This window comes from Nomascus leucogenys, chromosome 18 (assembly GCF_006542625.1).
Source record: "Nomascus leucogenys isolate Asia chromosome 18, Asia_NLE_v1, whole genome shotgun sequence".
Lineage (NCBI taxonomy): Eukaryota > Metazoa > Chordata > Mammalia > Primates > Hylobatidae > Nomascus > Nomascus leucogenys.
The window spans coordinates 19493148-19512911 of NC_044398.1; the positions used below are offsets into that span (position 1 = coordinate 19493148).

A 19764-nucleotide genomic window follows, 5' to 3' on the forward strand; every position below is an offset into this window, starting at 1 on the left:
GAGGGGTGGTAAGAGACTGAGAGGCAGACAGACTTGAGTGAGGGTAGGGCGACCCAAGACGGTGGGCGGCTCCGGCCGGGTAGTGCTACCATTATAGTATTCTTTGAATGAGATTATGGGATGGTGGCAGGGAGGAGGCCTAAAATGAGCGCAGTTGCAATGCCCACTTCGCGCGGGCAGCAGCAAGGGTTGCGTGAGTTGGCGCGGCTCGGAGGGCCGGGGAATGAACCCAGCCTGCCGCCCCCGTGGAGGCCTGGGCCGGCCCGGGGTCAGCCAGTGAGAAGCAGAAGGAACAAGTGCTTTTGAGGGCCACCGCCGTCGGCCACCCTCTACGGCTCCGGCTCCCTCTGTCTCCCTTACCCTCAGCACCCACAGCCCAGCGACAGGCAGGTCCTTTCACAGAAAATCTGAGAAAGCCAGAGTGCCTGGGCTCAAGCAGGCGGAAGAGGTGGTCCCCCGCAGCCCAGGTCGCTCCTCCAGCGACGCAGCGGGGCTCAGGCTGCCAGCCAGGGAGACTGGGGAGTAGAGGGACCCCCAGTCCCCGGGGGAACCGCCTGGGCTGCCCAGCTCCCCGCAGTGCGGCGCCGGCGACTCCAGCGCGTACAAGCTGTGGTCCGCTATGCGCAGCGTTTGAGTCAGCGCCCAGATGTAGTTGTGGGCGAAGCGCAGCGTCTCGATCTTGGTGAGCTTCGCGTCGTCTGGGAAGGTGGGCAGGACACCGCGCAGCGCGTCCAGCGCCGAGTTGAGGTTGTGCATTCGATTGCGCTCGCGGTCGTTGGCCTTCTTTCGCCGACTCCGTCGCTGCTTGCTCAGTGCCAACTCGCCCTTAGGCCGGCTGCGCCCCCCGCGCCGTGCCCGGAGCTTCCTCGGGGCCCCTCGGCAGCCGCCCCCTTCCGCCTCCGCGCAGTTCCCCCGTGTGCGAGTGGGGCTGGGCGCGGCGGACGTGGGGCAGGTCACTTCGTCGTCCGAGGCTCTGGGGAAGGACTGCTCCGTCTCACGGGTCACTTGGACAGTGGGCGCACCCCAGGGTTGAGGCGTCATCCTACCGCGGGGTCAGAGGGAAGGGTAAGCTTGAGTCGGCCACTGGGCGCAGTCCGCGATTCCGAGGCTAGGTGGGAAAAAAACAAAAAGAGCCATCCTCCCAGCCCCCGCCAGGTCAGAGGATCCCTCTTTCCCCTGCCCGTCCCTCGGAGGCCTCCAAATGTTACCTTTCTACCGGCGCAAAAGAATAGAGAGCGATGAGCAGCGAGGGCCGTGGGGAACTCAGCGGGCTTCTGGTCGCCAAGTTCAGCTGAGCTGCAGGCGCCCCCGCCTGGGAGTTGCCCCAGCCCCAAAGGAGAGAAGAAGAGAGAATGGGGTCCCGGGCCTCTGTCGCTCTCTCTCTCGCGGCGCGGCGGTGAGACCGCGAGGATTTCCTGAGCAGCAAGTCGTGTGCCCCTTGGCACGCTTTATCTGCTTGGCCCGGGCCAGGAGCGTGCCTGCCCGGCTGCTGCCCGCGCCACCGGCCAATCAGCGCCAGGGCCCTGGGGCCGCGACACGCGAGCCCGCTCCTCCCCCGCAGGGCACAGCTGGATTCCGGACAAAGGGCCGGGGTCGGGGGAGGGGAGCGCCGCTCTGTTTGCTCTCTCGCGGGCAGGCTGGGTCCCAGCAACTCTCGGTTCCTCAAAGAGCCTCGCCCAGTGAGAAGAGCCTCGTGTGGCTCTCGTCAGGCCACCTCAGACCGCTTTGCTCCTAGCCTATCTTTCCTTAGCATCTGTCCTGGAGCGGACTTTGATGCCTCTAGGGTACAATGCCCGCACGTTACACATGGGGAAATTTAGGCTCAGTGAGGGAGGTAGCTTGTCTGAAATCGCACAGGAAGATAGTGGCAAAGACAACCAGGAGCTTGTTGTCCTGACTAGCAGCCTGGAGAAGGGTCCAGGAATTCTAAAGGACGCCCTGCTCTCCTGGTGTTTCACTGCCTGTCTTCATCCTGGAAGACAGGGGCCATCACTGAGAGAGATCCTGCCTATGTCCCTTCCATTCGCAGACCTTCTTTTGGGGGTGTCCGAGCCTCTGCCACAACCTGAGATGCTACCTCACACTCCCCAGAGGCGCTTAGAACCCCACCCCCATAGATCCCACTCCAGAGGCAGGGAGTGGCTGTGGGGGGACCCTCAAGGGGACATTCCATTACTACAAGCCTACTACAGCTTGTAGATAGTATCCCAGCGTTCTGGCCAGGAACCATGACAAGAAGAGTTCTGGGAAGTGTGAGGAGGGGAGGAAGGAACCAGGAGTTCACAGTGAGCTCTTGTGCCTTTTTTTTTTTAAACAAACAAACAAACAAACAAAACCAAAAAACGGTCTCCTTCTGTCGCCCAGGCTGGACTGCAGTGGTGCAATCACGGCTCACTGCAGCCTTGAATTCCTGGGCTCAGGCTATTCTGCCACTTCAGCCTTCCGAGTAGCTGAGACTACAGACATGCGCCACTGTGCCTGGCTAATTTATTTTTATTTTTATTTTGTATGGGAGGGGGGCGGTCTTGCTTTGTTGCCCAGGATGGTCTTGAACTCCTGGGCTCAAGCGTTCCTTTCACTTCAGTCTCCCAAAGCGCTGGGAAGCAGAGCCTCTGTGCCCCTCCCCCTTGTGTCTTTTGAACCATCACAGTGTGCAGGCACTGGGAGAAGCAGATAAACTTTTTCTCCCCTTAGTTCTCCGGTCCAATCACAGACAGACAGCAGCTGCCAGCAGTCACCTGCTCCAGCCCCCTGCCTCGGCATCACTCGGGCATCGCACAGAGAGCACAAGGCAGGGACTCCCCCAGCCCCTCGGGTTGTCCCTGGTAGCGCTCTCTGGAAACCTTTCCAAAGGGAATCATCATCCCTCCTTTCTTCCCCAGCCCCTCCTCTTGTCCCCGCCTGGGACATCCCGTGGTCTTCTGCTTCCGGTCACTCAGGGTGAGGGGTTGCAGCTTCCGCTTCTCTCTCTTGACCCTGTCGTGCCTGGAGGAAGAAGCTGAGGCGGGAGGGTTAAGTATCCGGGTTTAAGTCTCCTTAGGCGAGGAAGGCTTCACTTTCTAGCAGGTCCAGATATCCTGAGTCTCCCGGAAACTGCAGGAGGGGACAGGATCCGACTTCGAGACTGTAGGGTGGGGTGAGGGGATGAGGTAGATCTGTGAGTCTGCCCTAGTGATAGCCTCTTACCGCCCAGGCTGCCTGGGGGCAAATTTTCCTCCAAGGAAGAGGGTGATATGCTCAGGAACCAGCGAGAGGGGGGCTCTAGGACTGGGCGGGGGTGTGGCGCCGTCCTGCTGATCTTAGCTGGTGCTCTGTGAGCAGAGGCTCCTTCCCTTGCTGTGGGGAAATGAAGCCTGAGACCAGGGTCAGAACCAACAAAGGGACCATCTGGGACTGTCGGGTTAGCATTTTGCTGCAGCTCCTCCCTTAGGTCACCACTCACTAGGAACTTGTCTTCTTCTCATTAAGAATGGGAATTTCAGGCCTTCTTTAAACATGAAAAAGTCGAGGCCCAGAGAGGGGGAGTGACTCTGTCAAGGTCACACAGCAAGTTCTATCAGAACCACATAGAAGTCATATCTTAAGACTCCTAGCCCTAGATTTTCCCTTGCACCAGCTACTGCTCCTTGATTTGGGGGAAAACATTTTTTTCAAGGCAAAACAAGAGACCCCAAAATGCAGAAAATAGAGGAAGTCCTGAGTCTGGGGGTCAGATTAGAAAAGAAGTAATGGTCCCATTTTCTAGGCAAGGGGAGCCAGTGTCCATTCAAACTTCTTTCTTTCTTCTCTTCCTCCTCTTCTTCTTCTTCCTCCTCTTCCTCCTCCTCCTCCTCCTCTTCTTCTTCTCTTCTTCTTCCTTCTCTTCCTTCTTCTTCTTCTTCTTCTTCTTCTTCCTCCTCCTCCTCCTCCTCCTCCTCCTCCTCCTCCTCCTCCTCCTCCTTCACACTTGTCTGCCTCATACCCCAGCCTTGCTTGATTTATTTACCTGCAAGTTAGAAACTGGGAGAGAACTAACTTGGAGCTTTTTTGGTCTGGGAAAGAAAATCCAAACCATGCTTCTCTAGGGCCTCCTGACCTGGCTAAGCTCCATGGAGGGAACCCTGGCCATGAGGGATCCAAGCACCGCTCTGGTTTCCCAGAGGCCTGTGGATGACTCTCATCTGGCGGTGAACCTCAGATGGGGGTGAGTGGACCTCAGATAGGGGTACGTCTCACTCTGGCTGGGGCCTGCCTGGAGCGGCTAATGGATACTGACAAGGTTCGCAGGGTGAGCTTCCCATGCCAGAAAAGACTCTGGGGATTCTTTTAAGCTTTCTTGATAGGTAGGGAATTCTGGGACCTGCTTGGAATTCTTATTCAGCCTCCCCCAAACCCCTCCGGCTCAGGGCCCTCCAGGGCTTGCAGTTCTCCATCACTCCTGCTTTGCGCAAAAAGCAGACAGGGCGAGGAGCGCGCGGTGGCTGGGGGCAGCCGCCTTCTTGAGGGATGCAAGGACTTCCCGCAGTCCTCTTCCAGCCAGAAGTCCAGGGCCGGAGGTCAAGGGGTCTTAGGGGATTAGAGATTGAGGATCCATGCCCTCTGTCTCAGCTGCAGGGGACGCATAGACCCCTCTCCAAAGTTAATTCCTGTGCCTTTGGCTGCGGAGGCGCAGGCGGTAATGACTCCGTGCGCACCGGCAGTGTTTGTGAAATGGCTCTTCCCGCAGAGAGCAGAGTCTGTTCCTGTAGCTCCTGGTCATCCACCGCCCCTAAGACCTCCAGGACTCCCGCATCCCTACACCCCCTGAGACCTAAGTTCCGCTGGAGGCTGAGAGGGTCCCGGAGAGAGGCGGTAGCCAGAGTCCTGGAGACCGCGGGCACATTGGAAAAGAAGGAAGGCAGCGGCCAGCCTTCCTGCCTTCCTGTCGGTTGGGGTAGTTTTAGCATTGCCTGGGGGCTCTTTGAGAATTGTGCAGGGAGGGAGGGGGGCCATGGGAAGCTGAATAGCTAATGGCTTGCCAGAGGAGGGGGATTCTTTCTCTCGCCTTCAGCTCAGCAGTGAAAGAGGGGAAGACAAAAATCTGGCGAGCGAGCTGCCCGGGCCGAGACTGGCCACTTCAAACAGCCCTTCAAACAAAAGGAGACGACGAAAAGAAAGCCCCACCTGTCTCCAGTGTTTGCTAAAATAATAATAAATAGATTTCGTTTAATAAATAATTACAAGAGATTGTAAAGTGGAGTGCTTTGGAAAACATCTACCGCGGGAGTCCGTGCAGCCAGCCGTCACCTGCTCCTAAGGCGAACAACTTTATTGTTAAGCCACCCCCCAACTAGTTCGCCCTGATAAACTCTCCCTCATTTTCACAATGATTGTTTACTCATAGTTAGCACAATATTACCTTTGCCGTGATAAATCCGGAGGGGGGAGACCTGGCCCCTGGCCCCTGGACACACCTGTCCCAGAAGCTGACACATGGATTTGGCACCAAGCAGGCCTCCCCGCGGGGGCCCTGCCCCCGTGTACATTGGCCCAATTGCCACTCATTTATAACAGGTTGGCTGCAAGTCCTATCTCGGTCCTATTTGTCTTCTTTTATTGAAAGCATATGGTCTCCAGGGGCTCACCAGACCCATATTTCATCTGCCAGGAGCTGGAGCGCTTCCGCAGGCTGGTGCTGCCCAGAGCGCAGCTCCCCACCCAACGGCTGCTGCGCCAGCTGAGGGGATGGTGGAGGCAGGGTGGGGAGAGATAAGACGGGCTCCTCACCCACTTTCGGAGAGAAGCCGTTCCCTCAGAGACTCCCCCTCCCCAGGCTCAGGGACCTCGTGCGCTCTTGAAAGGGTGGCCAGTTCTTTTTCTTGGGTAGGTGACAGGGCGCCATATGCCACCCCCCAGTGCGCACGAGGGAGCTCCGGCCCAGGGAGTCTTCGAACAAAGGGAAGAGAGGGCCCGGGCGCTCAGGAGAGCCCGAGGTCTTTATTTCCAGATCCCCCCTCCCTGCTCAGGGCCGCCTCCCCTAGGCGTCCGCAGCTCGCGCGCGGCGCCTGGAAACAAAGTGTCCACATTATCCCCGCCGGCGGCGGAGACCGTCAATGCGTGAAAAGGTGCATTGCGCACCAAGACACCTGTTGAAGCGGCGCCTCTTCTCAGCGCCCCTCTCTGCTCTGCGCTCGGTCAGGAGCGGCGCAGGGAGCGGGGGGTGGGAGGAGGGAGAGACACTGTGATTTGTGGCGACATATGTTGAGCAGATCGTTGTGTACTCTTCACAGGGACACATGCACCCTCGCTCCCATACACACCCCGCGAGAAGGAGCAGCTGCTCTCCTCACCTTCTCCCAACATAATACCTGGGCCAGGCGCTTTGGCCTCGCCTTTTGAGAGTTTAGCTCTCCTCCACCCCCCCGTCTTCCACCCCCACCCACCGCCCCAATCTTAGCAGCTTCGCTGCAGGACTTTATTGTCAAATTTAACAAATGCACATTTGTTCCCAGCGCCTGGCCCCAATACACACACACGTACAAACACGCAGGCATCCACAGAAAACGCGACTGATGGCACAGATGCGGAGCGCGAGATGCCCATATGTCCGGCTCTGCGTCCATCCCTGCTGAGGAAACGAACAGGCTGTGTGACTTTCCCTCCCCAGGAAGAGATAAACAACGGAACCCGGCGGGGGAGGGGAGGCCACCTCCAGGCGGCTCCAGTTTGGAGCTCTTGCCCTTTGGCGCGGTGCGCCACCGCACAGTGCTGGCAACCAGGAGAGCGCAGGGCAGCGGAGGAAGAGCGCGGCCAAAAGGCTGGCTGGGACAGGGGCCCCTGGACGGAGCGGAGAGGGTTGGAAAGTCTGGGGGAGCTCGCTGGGCATCGCCTGACCCTTGGGCTCTTGAACTCTCGGATGGTGAAGACTCTCCCGTCCTCCTGGGATTCCCAGGAGTTGGCGTCCACCTGAGGCGCACTAGGGGCGGGCGGGTACACCGGGAGGATTCTGCTTGGCAGCTTCTCCAGCCTGCTTGTCTCCTTAGCAGGTTGCATGCAAGTTTCCAGATGCGAGCCTCGGTGACAAAACTTGATGGGAAGAGCAGTAGATGTGCGTGAGGACCGGGGGTGGGGTGGGGAGGCGGCCTGGCTCTGCCGCTACTCCTGTGCCACTGTAAGCATACCTTTCCTCTGGGCCTGTTTCTCCTCTGTTAAAGGAGAGATCTGTGAGGGAAATACTCGGTAAATTCCCCTTCAACTTTGCAAAATTTGTAAATTTTGGACGTCAATGGGCCTTCTGCTGTGAATGGAGGAAACCCAGAGAGAGTGTCACTCCCCTTCCCCAAATAATACACACACACACACACACACACACACACACACACACACACACACACACAATTTCCTTGGGTCTGAGTTTCTGGCCAATTGGCCTTTCACCAGCAATTGAAGGGCTGGGGGCAATGATGGTAGTGGGGAAAGATAGGTTTGGCACTGGGAGTTTAGAAAGCCATCCTCTGCCGCCTCCATCTTTTAACTCTTGGGGCACAAGTAACTCTTGGGCCATTGTGACACTCAGCAACAGGTCAGGCATGCTTGCTGACAGCAGGCTTTCAGACCTTCCTGTCTTCAGGTGCTGGGATGGAGCTGGGGAGCTGGTTTGTGGGTGTGTGGCTACTGAGCTCCTTTCTCCTCCAAGCCTGTTTCTGGAAAAACCGAAAGTGTGCCCCACCCACCGTCTGTGTGAGCTTGGATGCTCTTCTCATTCCCTAGAGGGGCAGCCTCCCTCAGCCATACACATATTGTTTTTACTTTCTGTGTGTGAATTGATTTCACTGAATGTGGTACTTACACTCCCCATATCCACCGGCCTAGGGCAGGGGACATTTTCATTTGGGAATTCCTCTGTAGAAGTCAGGCTTGAGATGGCAGATGAGCTCTCTGCCTGGCCGGTCCTCTTTTCCCCAACCCTGGTGCCTCCTCCGATGCCCATGGTGATTCTCTTTAGGCAGCAGCAGTAAGAACCAAAGGGTTTCTGAATTGCTGGTTTGGGGTGAGAGGGGGAGGAATCCATCCACCTCAGTTCTTTAGGTCACCATGGATGAGATACTCACCCACACCTCCAGCTCCAGTTATCAGGTTGGGAAGGCAGGAAGGGGACAGGGGTGGTAGGTGAGGAGAGTCCAGAATTATTTCAAGATTAACGCAGTGGAAAGGCAATAGATTGCGAGGCAGTGCCGTTTTCCATGCAGTACTTAGTTACACTCATGTTTATGTAGAATTTTGAAGGTGGTGCATCACCCTCTCACACACTCACATAATCTGCAAGGGAGCCAGAAATATATTTTTATTGTTTATTTTGTGTATTTAGTTTTTCTTTCCAACTTTTATTTTAGGTTCAAGGGGTACATGTGCAGGTTTGTTACATGGGTAAATTGTGTGTCTCAGGGGCTTGGTGTACAGATAACTTTGTCACCCAGGTAATCAGCATGATACCTAAGAGGTAGTTTTTCAATCTTCGTCCTCTCCCCACCCTCTACCCTCAAATAAGCCCTAGTGCCTATTGTTCCCTTCCTCGTGTCCATGTGTACTCAGTGTTTAGCTCCCACTTAAAAGTAAGGACATGCAGTATTTGGTTTTCTGTTCCTGCATTAATTTGCTTAGGACAATGGCCTCCAGCTCCATCCACGTTCCTGCAAAAGGCATGATGTCATTTTTTATAGCTGCGTAGTATTCCATGGTGTATATGTACCACATTTTCTTCATCTAGTCCACCGTTGAGGGGTACTTAGGTTGATTCCGTGTCTTCGCTATTGTGAATAGTACTGCGATGAACATACGCATGTGCCTTTGTGGTAGAATGACTTGTATTGCTTTGGGTACACACCCCGTAATGGGACTGCTGGGTCAAATGGTAGTTCTGTTTTAAGTTCTTTGAGAACTCTCCAGACTGTTTCCCACAGCAGTGGAACTAATTTACATTGCTACCAGCAGTGTGTGAGCATTCTTTTCTCTGTGACCTTGCCAGTATCTGTTATTTTTTTGACTCAGAAAGGGATTTTTATTTTTTATTTTTGAGACAGTTTCACTTCATCACCTAGGCTGATCTTGGCTCGCTGCAACCTCTGCCTCCCGGGTTCAAGTGCTGGGATTACAGGCCACTGTGCCTGGCCAGAAAGGGATTTTTAAATTTCCATTTTCTACCAGAGCACACTGAGGCTCAAGGTCACATAGCCATGACTGAAACTCAGCTTCCATTGTGTCCACTCCAGCTAGCTGGCAGAGAATCTTCCTTTTGTCATCCTGCTGCCCCCCTACCCACTGCCCACACTCCAGATTTACACTCTGTCACCCTTTGGAGCTCTTCAGAGGTGGGCTAGTCCCAGTAGGGGCTTTGCGGGGGGCAAGGAATTAAAGGGTTTGGGAGCAATAAATAATAGAGACTTATCTTTTCTCTCCCTGTGGTGTCCTCACCTCCCCTTACTCTCTGCCAGTGCTGAAGGGGCAGGGCCAGCCTTGCATAACATAGAGAGTGAGGTAAAAATTTTAGTGAAAATTATTACATTTTGTGCCCTGTGCACCCCATCTGCCTCACTCCAGTCTCAGCCCTACTGTGGGTAAAATAATCCTCATGTTCCTCCTTCTTTAGACTTTAAAGCAGGTGGTCCCAACTTTTTTGATTATGTAGCCCTATCAGAAAACTATTTTGGGCACATCCTTCAAAATTTGTTAGCTATTTATGATTCTTACTATACTTAATGTACAACAAAAAACATAAGCAAAGTTTGATTTATTTATAAATTACAGATGTACTTCTGTGCCAGGAAATATGAAGTAGTGGAGAAGAGGATGGGGTTTTGACCCAGACAGCCTGGGTTCCAATTTGGACTTCTCCACCTAGTAGCTGCATAACCTTGGTCTGTTGGCTCAGGCTCTCTGAGGCACCTTCATTTTTTCACCTATAAAAGGGGCCAATTTAATAGGTACCTACCTCTAGGCCTTAAATGACCTAATTTGTGTAAAGTGATCAGCAACAGCAGGTAGTGTGTTCAATCATGTATAAACAAATATGATATGCACGTTATAAAATATATCCCTAAGAGGCCAGGTGCAGTGGCTCATTCCTATAATCCCAGCACTTTGGGAGGCCGAGGCAGGTGGATCACTTGAGGTCAGGAATTCAAGACCAGCCCGACCAATGTGGTGAAACCTTGTCTCTACTAAAAATAAAAAAATTGGCTGGGCATGGTGGTGCATGCTTGTAATCCCAGCTACTTAGAAGGCTGAGGCAGCTACTTGGGAGGCTGGGGCAGGAGGATTGCTTGGACCTGGGAGGCAGAGGTTGCAGTGAGCCGAGATCACACCACTGCACTCCAGTCTGGGTGACAGAGCCAGACTCCATCTCAAAAAAAAAAAAAAAATGTATATATATATATATATATATATATATATATACATTTATCCCTAAGAAATTTATGCTCAGGAAATAAAATAAGTGTAACTAGAAGTTTTACTATGTGGCTGTTCCTGTGCTGCCCACTGTCATGCAGCCCACTTCAGAGCCTGCAAACTTAAGCGACCCCTCTAACAGTATCATCCATGGTTATGACGTAGGTTTATATTTGGGTGGCATTTTCTCACCCTTTGTTTCTTATCAAATCAGTGAGGTAGCATCATGAGAGATCAGCCTGCCATTTTGCAGATGAGGAAACTGAGGCTTCAGAGGGGTGATGTGACTCACCCAGGGGCACTCATTTGTATAATATCATGGAGTGGGAATAAGAATAGGTCTTCTGACCTCAAGTCCACCCTGGCTCTGTGTTACACTGTGGGTCCCACTTGTGAGCTTGTTGGAAAACCAACCCAGCGTAGGCTCCTTGCTGAACAACTACTAAAGAAGGAGGTGCAGGCCTTATGAATGAGGCCAGCTGGGGGTGTGTGCCTGTGGCTCAGTCACTCTTTTCCACCAGAAACCAGAGCAGGCTTGGAGGCTCCCTGGCATGCGAACTTATTTGGTGGGTGGGGTACACTTTGCAGATGCTAGTGCAGAAGGCAGCACTTTTTTTGCAGAGCTTCTAGTCTGCACAGGAAACTACAAATCAAATTCCTGTCAATAAAATTACCCAGACACCAAGATGGCCCACATCAATTAGGCACACCTTACCTCTGTCCCATAAACGTTTATGAAGGATCATTATGACAGTGTGGTGGCCAGCTGTTCCTCTTAGAGATTAGACCCAGGGGAAGTGGTTTGAATTAGAAAAGCAGGGATTTGGGCTATTTATGACCATGTCTTTCCTAGCAGATAAACACTGAGAGTCTTCTTCGGATGAAATTGAATCATCTCTGTCAGGACCTCCTATTCTCTGGCCTGGAATAGCTGTACAGACTGCACAGGAGGGCCTGTCTTCTCCCATGACTTCATTCCCCAAGAATTATAGAAACCTTGTGTGCCTGCAAGCCCAGAGTAGGCCCTCTTGTAACCCAGAAGTCTGAAAATTTAAGAAATGCCCCCAGTGACTTTGATATGAAGGCAGAGTTGAGGCCAGGCCATAGATGAGTAGATTATAAACTTTTGATAGAGCTACTACAGGCAAAGCTGCAGGAACCAAGGCTGGCAGGAAGAGTACTGGGGCTCCTGATCCTAACTCCAGCTCCGTGGAACTGGAGACTGCTTCTCTGTTAAGTGAAGAGGCAGCATAAGGAGTGATCAAGAGCACCAACTCCAATCAGGCAGGTGGGTTTGAATCCAGGCTATGTATGAATCTTATTCTCTTGCGATGTTGGACAAATTACTTAATTTCTCTGGCCCCACTTCTTTTATTAATAACATGGAGAAAATAATAGTATTCATTCCTAGGGTTGTTCTAGGATTAAATGAGCTAATACATGAATAACACTTAGAATGATGCTTAGCTCATGGGAAGGGCAATGCTTTATTGAGGGTTACTATGTGCTGGCTACTGGGTCAGTGATAGGGATGAGCAAAACATCCATAGTCCCTTACAGGGCAACAATTAGTCTGCTTGTGGAATCAGACATTAACAAAGCAATCATACACATAGATGATGACACTCTGATGACAGCTATGAGTGAAAAACTTTAGGGTGCAATGAGAGCTTACAGTAGGAGGATGCAGGGGTCAGGAAAGGTGCTCTAGAAAGAGGATTAACTTACATAAATGCCTGAAGCAGGAAGGATCATGGCACATTTGGTAAAGTAAAATGGCTTTGTGTAGGGCTCACGGAGAACAAGAGAGAGAGGTTCACGATGAAGCTGGATATGCTGGTAGCACTGGGTTCTGCAGAGTTTTGTGAGTATTTACTCTGAGAGCAACAGGAACATGACATGGTTTTGAGCTGGGGATGACATGTTCATAATGAACATTTATGAAGAGACCAGTGTGTATGTGAAGAGCAGGTTGGCATGAACAGAGGAGAAGCCAAAAGGCATAGCTTCCCAGGTGAGAGAGGATGGGGCCTGACCAGGGTAAGGACAATGGGAATGGAGAGAAGTGGGTGGATTGATGTGCAAGAGGGACAGTGGGCAGGTCTGGTGATAGAATATAAGGCATTAGGGAGGGGATAGTACAAATGGTGCCTGTGGAGGCTAAGGCAACTTCATCTTGGATGCTAATCCACCATGCTGATTTCTGATTAATCCCAGTTCTGGGAATGCCTCTAAGATTTCTACTTTCACATACTTACTGTAAATCCTGCCCTTAAGTCAAAACAACCTTGATATTATGATAAACAGATACTTACCATAAATTCTGCCCTTAGGCAAATTCCGTATGGTGTATAAGCCCTGGTCTGGGATAAAAGTACAGGGATCTACCATCTCATCTCATGGCTGGCCAAGATGGGCTTCTGTTCATAAGTACCCATTAAATGTTTCTGAGAAACTGGATCTGTCAGCTTCTTTCTTTGGTCCCTCAGCTTCCTCAGCCTTTGTGGGTAGGTTTGCATGGACCCGCTCACTGCAGATCAGTGCCTTTCAATGAGATGGAGGTCTCTGGAAGACACATGTTTGGCACCTTTGAGACATTCAAGTGGAGATTTTGAGTGGACTGTTGGCTATACAGTTCTTGGTGGAGGTCTGGGCTGAGGACATACATTTGTGAGCCATTTGGGTATAGTTAGTGTTTGGGTGTGGATGAGATGGCTTGTGGAAAGCTCATGGAATGAAACAAGAAGGGCCTAGGAATGAGTCTCAGGTACTCCACCCTCTAAAGGCAGAAGAGAGGAGTAGGAGCTGGGTAAGGAGACTAAGAGGGAGTGGACAGAAAGGGAGGAGGACAACCAGGGGGCTATGCTGTCCCAAAGGCCAAGGGAAGGATCCCTTAATTCTACCTGGAGCAAGTTATCATGTACAAATGAGCCCGAAAGACAGTTGAATGTTTCATATAGGTGTAAGAAAGCCTTGGCATTACAAATGTGTTGCTGAATACGTGTTTTAAAAGCAGTAGAGAGCTCTGCAAATGTATGAGATGTAGACTACTACATACCTGGGGTTGGGGGTGAGAACCTAAAGTGCAAGGCAGGGAGACTATATCAAATTCATCCTTGAATTTGTTTTTTAGTCGGTCCTTAATGGGCCATTCTTTATGCCCTAGGGGATACCACAAGGGTATTAAAGTATGGAAAGAGCAGATAAGAGGAAAAAATGAAGACAGGAGGCAATGGTCCTGAAATATTAAAATGTGAAGTTTGCTTCAATGCTGTGTCTTACGGGAAAAAGCTGTCTCCACTTTTGCAGAGGCCTTCCTAGGTATCCCAGCTCCAACATGAATCTCCTGTCTTAGAATACTCACACTGCATTGTGTGGGATCAAGGGGCCCATTTCATAGTAAAGGAGGTAAAGAAGTAGACACAGGATCATGGGATCTACTGGTCATTTCACATATGGCACTGTTAAGAAATTGCTGGCCTGACAGAGCCTTGGAATGAATGAAGGTACCACTGAGTCAGAAAGGATCTTCCAGAACACTTTTATAGACTCTAAATCAACACACTTTATATGGCATTGTGTACTCAGTAGAGTAGAACACCTAAGTCCAGCAATCAAAAGTTTGGAAGTCAGAGTAGCTCCACTTTCCATCACTGAGTCTTAATGACCTTCTTGGGGAATTTGGCTGCCTGTCTCCACCACTCTGGGCACGGAGACTTTATGACTCCAAAGGGGCAATGCTCTACCAAAAGATAAAGCTAGAGGCAGATGTCCACTGAACTACAAGTTAAGGCTGTAATATTAGTAGGTCAAGCTCTCTGAAGCAAAAAATTGAGTCACTATCTTGGCATGAGTAATTGATCTTGATCCCCAGAATGGTGTAGGACTGCTGCTACACAGTGTAGGCAGGGAGTGGTACTAGGTTTGCTACCCAGATGATCCACCTGGGAGCATCATAGAACTCCCTTGCCCAATTTTGGTGGTAAATAAGCTAGTGCAATGGCCACAGGTGAGTATAGCATAGTGATGACATCTCAGACTTCCCAGGGATGAGGATTTGGGTCATGCCGTCAGGTAAGCCACTATGACCAGCAGAGATGCTATCCGTGGGTGAAGGAAACCTAGAATGGATAGAAAAAGAGAGAGAGCTTATGTGTGTTGGTTGGGGTCTGAGACCAAATACAGCAGGGGGTATTGTTTTCTTCTAGGTGGTGCCTTCATTTTCCAAGTTTTTCTCCAGGAAAGAAAGCCTTCCAGAATTCTAGAGAAATTGCACTCTGAACTTATACAAAAATGTGAATCCAAGATTTGAGTGCACAAGGGGGAGGACTGTAGTGGATGCTGTGATGCTCCACCCTTCATTTGGTAATGAAGGACTTACTTCCTGATATGGTTTGGCTGTGTCCCCACCCAAAATCTCATCTTGAGTTGTAATCCCCCAAATCTCCATAATCCCCACATATGAAAGGAGAGAACATGTAGAGGTCATTGCATGGGGGGGGATGGTTTCCCTCATGCTGTTCTCATGATAGTGAGTGAATTCTCACAAGATCTGATGGTTTTATAAGTGTTTGGTAATTCCTCTTGCATTCATTCTCCCTCCTGCTGCCTTGTGAAGAAGGTGCCTTGCTTCCCCTTCACCTTCCGCCATGATTGTAAGTTTCCTGAGGCCTCCCCAGCCATCTGGAGCTGTGGGTCAATTAAACATTTTTCCTTTCTAAATTACCTTGTCTCAAGCAGTTCTTTATAGCAGTGTGAGAACAGACTAATACACTCCCCCAGATGCAATGAGTGCCTTCAGCTCTCAGTCCTCTTCAGAAGTGGCCTTACCCTAATATAGTTGCCTGACTCAAGGTCATGCCCCTTTCTTGGGGCAGCCTGCATATGATGACTAGTCAACGTAGGGTATACAAGTTCATCCCTGTCACTCCAACTTGGAATAACATCAAGGGCCATCCTAGCTTCAAAGCTCCCCTCCAGTAAACTGAGTCCTCTGTTGAGACAACATCTCAGCCCAACTTCTCCCTCTTCCCAGTCCTGCTTTCTTTCTTTCCTTTACCACTTGTGGGTGTTGATCCTAAGATAATTCTCTCCTAAACTTCCTGCACAGTAATCTCTACCTCAGTTTGCTTGCTGGGGCAATTGACTTGAGAAGTTGCTTTACAGATTTAGTGTTTTGGAGATAATAACAGAACCACAGAGCTCTTAGAGCTGGAAGAAATCATAAGAATTATTTAGTAATGGCTCAATCATCTGTCTTATAAAGGAAGACCCCAAAGTTCAAGACAGGACTGCAACTTTCCCAAAGTTAGAGGATAGGTCTAATCACTCCCTACTAATCACTAGGCTTAGGTTGTAAGTGGGTTGGTTTACTGTTTTAACCTACTATGACTCCTTTGAAATCTTGGTTTAATACATGAGCCAGGAAACCATGGCCTAGCATCTGTTTTCTTATAGAAAGTTTTATTGAAATACAACTATGCTCATTCATTTAGGATCTATGATAAAAGAGTTCAGTAGTCACACCAGAGAGACCATATGGCCTCTGGTACTCTGGTACTTGACATATCTACCAATTCACACTTTATAAAAAAAAGTTTCCTGACCACTGTGCTAACAGATGAATTTGTCAAGGTCCAATAAAGAAAACAGAAAGTACTCTAGGTGCTTCAGCTGAAAGAATTTAACATGGGGAATTGGTCAAGCAAGTGTTGGAAGTTGGAAAAAGCAAAAAGGTTACACCAAGGAGACACAGAGTAATAACTACAGAAAGCAGTTGCAACCTCTAAGCTGGGGGAACAAAGGGAAGGTTCAGACGATTAGAACCTAGAATCTTGGAGCTTCTGTGAAGCCAGAGCTCGGACCCCTGATGAGGTCATCGTCAGCTCATGCTGATGCCAATAAGGGGGTTCGATGAGGCTAGTGCTGAGGTTGCCAAAGGAAGTGGGAAACTTCTTATCCGGAATAAATTTCTGGCCATGCTGACAAGGCCATGCTGACAGGAAATACCAGCAAACAGAGAAAAGCAAGTCCCTTCTCACCCCTTCCTGCCTCCCAGTCTCCCTCTAGAGTCCCCTATGTGGTCAAAACTTTACAGGAAGTCAGCAGGCAAAGCAGTTAGCAAAACAAAGGCTGGGGTTTGCATGGCCAGTCCCAGCAGAGCAGAGTATAGAAGGAGCTGAGGAACAAAAGTGCAATTACCTGCCCCATGGGCAAGATTAACATTAGAGCCATCAGTTAGTTGATATCTCAAGCTTTTCCCAGGACTGGCATTGAAGAAGCAGGAGCAGAGTCCCTGGAAAGATAAGTCTATGCCCTGTAGATTTGTTCTGCACAGGCCCTAGATGTTCTCTCCTATTCGGGGGTGAGTTCCAGGAAAAATAGCCTAATGATCGTAACTGAGTCAAGGAAGTGCTTTGGGCCTGTTAGGACAAGCCTATGTCCTAGTAGAGAAACATTCTCTTCCACTCCAGGAGAAGTCTTGCTAGATGCATCTGCTTTCTTTATAGCTCAGATTAGTCTTAAAAGTGAGTCTCGTTAGCTCTGATTTGTTTGACTGGGGTTGTGTGACCATCTCTGAATCAATCTCTAGGGCAGAGGAATGAGATGCTTTGAAGGCTCAGCCTGGGGCTGATGCTCTGTCCCTAAAATACTTTGTATGAGGGTTGGGGGTGGTGGTGGAAAATGAGGGGTCCGTTTCACCTGAACTTCATGGACTCATAATGGGGAAGGAGTGCCCCTAAAATCAAATCACAAATGTCCTCTGCCAGAGGGGACTGCCTGTGGCCTAATGGAGGTGTGAACATCATGTGGTGAGAACCCAGTGAGGACCAGGCTGGGAAGACAGCTCAGATCACAAGTTCTGCTGACAGCTGGGCAGCTGGCAGCATGTAGGTTATAATAGGATGCAGCCAGAAAGTCCAGGTGGGCCTGGCTGACCCAGAGTTCAGACAGACTCATAATGGTAAAGCAGCTAATTGGGCAATCTGAATGTCAGGCAAAATTTAGGATTGGGGTGGAGCTAGGTGGCCGTGTGTGTGTATGTGTGTGTGTGTGTGACTAGAGCTGAGATGGAGTCTGGGGTGGAGGAGCAAGACAGGATCCCAGTCTTCAGGATGACTTTGTGGAAAGGTGAACCTCAGCATGGTACAAGGGGGAGGGATGCTGACCTGGGAGCCCAGATGTCAGACTTGAGTACAGTTGGTGAATCAGCTGGTGGCCATTTGAAGAAGGATTATAGGATGAGGAAGAGGAGCCAGACTAGGAGCAGAAGGCCCTCCAGAGTTGGGGTAGAAAGAAAACATGGCTGGATTTTCATGAGCTGCGCTGGGTGCGCTGTAATGTAAGTGGCCAGCTGTAATGTAAGTGGCTGGCTGTAATGTAAGTGGCTGGCTGTAATGTTGGCTGTTAACTGTACAGCTAGTGCTATTGGTTGAATAAAAAGGCTAATAGTTTCAATGATTACTAATATAAGGATAAGTGGGATAGGTGTGCCTTGTAGTAGGAAGTGGGCTGAGGAAGCCTTAGTTTTAAAGTGAAAGCCAGTAATTACTGCCCCTGCCCACAGAAGGATAGCTATTCCTAAATTTATTGACAGTTGAGTAGGTGGTGTGAATGAGTGGGGTAGAAGACCTAGAAGTTTAGTTGAGCCAATAAAAAGAATAAGGGAAATTAATATAAGGGATCAGGTTCATCCCTTGATATTATGTATTGTTATTATTTGTTTCAATACAAGTTGAAATAGTCACTGTTGAATGAAAGTCAGTCGATTTTTTACTAAGCAGTTGGGGATGGGGAATAAAATAATTAAGGTCACTATGGGTAGGCCTAGAATTGTTGGGGTAATGAAAGAAGTGAATACGTTTTCGTTCATTTTAGTTCTCAAGGGCTTTCGTGTTTTTGTGTTTCAAATGTTTTCAGTGCAGGGTTCATAGGATAAATAAATTTTGAGATTTTTAATTGAAATAAGATAAATTAAGTTATGATCGTAGATAGAATAGTAATAAATCATGTGGCTGTATCTAATTGGGGCATCTCACTGTAGGGGAATTTAAAATCCTCAGTTTTTAACTTTAAAGGTTAATGCTAATTAGCTTTACAGTGATATTATAGAATAGATGCTGATCAGCTTTCAAAATATTTTAGGGGAACTAATTCGAGAACAATGGATATGAAGCTGTGGTTGGATCCGCAGATTTCTGAGCACTGGCTGTAGTAAAGGCCTGGTCATGTGGATGTTAAGGTTGCTTGATTTAAGTGCCTAGGGACTGCATTTGTTTTGAGACCCAGTGATGGGGCCGCTCATGAGTGTAGAATATCTTCTGATGAAATTAGTATGCAAATGGGGATTTCTACTGGGAGAACTACTCAATTACCAACTTCAAGGAGTCATAGTTCCCCTGGTTTTAGGTCTGTCGTAGGGATCATGTAGTTATCAAAGCTTAAGCCTTTGTAATCTGTGTGCTCATAACTTCAGTATCATTGATGTCCTATGGTTTTGACAGTGAGAGAGGGGTTATTGATTTCATCCATCATATATAGGCTGCATAGAGATGGGAGGGCGATTAAGATTAGGATAATAGCGGGTAAGGTAGCTCATACAGCTACTTCTTGGGCATCTGTAGTGCTAGTATGCATTAGTTTTGTTGTTAATATGAGGGAAATAATATAGAGAACTAGGGAGCTGATCGGGAAAATGATTATGAGAGTGTGATCATGAAAATGGAGTAGTTCTTCTATAATAGGAGATGTAGCATCTTGGAGACCTAGTTGAAATGGATCAGCAGTGAAGATATATAGGATTCTAAACTATAAGTTTGACAAAGTTATGTAATCGTTTTACTAATATTCATGGAGAAAGTCATAGAGGGTATAAAGGTGGCTTGAAACCAGTTTTGGGGGTTTGATTCCTTCCTTTCTCGCTTAGGCTTTTATGTAGGCTGGCTCTTCAAGTGTATGATAGGGTGGTGGGCAGCCATAAAATCACTCTTAGTTTGTAGTTGGGAATTTGACTATTAGTACTTCTCGTTTTGAAGCAAAATCTTCTCAGATTATGAAGATTATTAGTATTACTGCTGTTAGTGAGATAAATGAGCCTATGGATGAGATAATATTTCATGCAGTATATGCATCAGGGTAATCAGCTTATCGTTGAGACATTCCCGACAGTCCGAGAAAGTGTTGTGGGACAAAAGGTAGGTTTATGCCTACGAATATAATAGTAAAGTGAATTTTGGCTCAGGTTTGGTTAAGTGTATAACCTGAAAACAGAGGGAATCCATGTACGAAGCCTCCTGTAATGGCAAATACTGCTCCTATTGATAAAACGTAGTGGAAATGTGCTACAATATATCATATAGA

The 19764-nt window shown here is 49.3% G+C and overlaps 1 protein-coding gene and 1 long non-coding RNA gene across 2 annotated transcripts; one reads left to right on the forward strand and one right to left on the reverse strand.

The window, feature by feature from the left end:
* Nucleotides 1-396: 396 nt before the first annotated feature.
* Nucleotides 397-1447, reverse strand: NEUROG3 (neurogenin 3). The gene is made up of 2 exons (XM_030798129.1): nt 1209-1447; nt 397-1042 (listed from the first exon to the last, which is right to left on the reverse strand). The coding sequence occupies exon 2, from the start codon at nt 1039-1041 to the stop codon at nt 397-399; it is 645 nt and encodes a 214-aa protein (XP_030653989.1). The 5' UTR covers nt 1042; nt 1209-1447.
* Nucleotides 1448-4089: 2642 nt separating this feature from the next.
* On the forward strand, nt 4090-5212 carry LOC115831189. Its single transcript, XR_004026698.1, has 2 exons — nt 4090-4183; nt 5030-5212. It is a non-coding gene; the product is annotated as an uncharacterized LOC115831189 (long non-coding RNA).
* The last annotated feature ends 14552 nt before the right edge of the window (nt 5213-19764 follow it).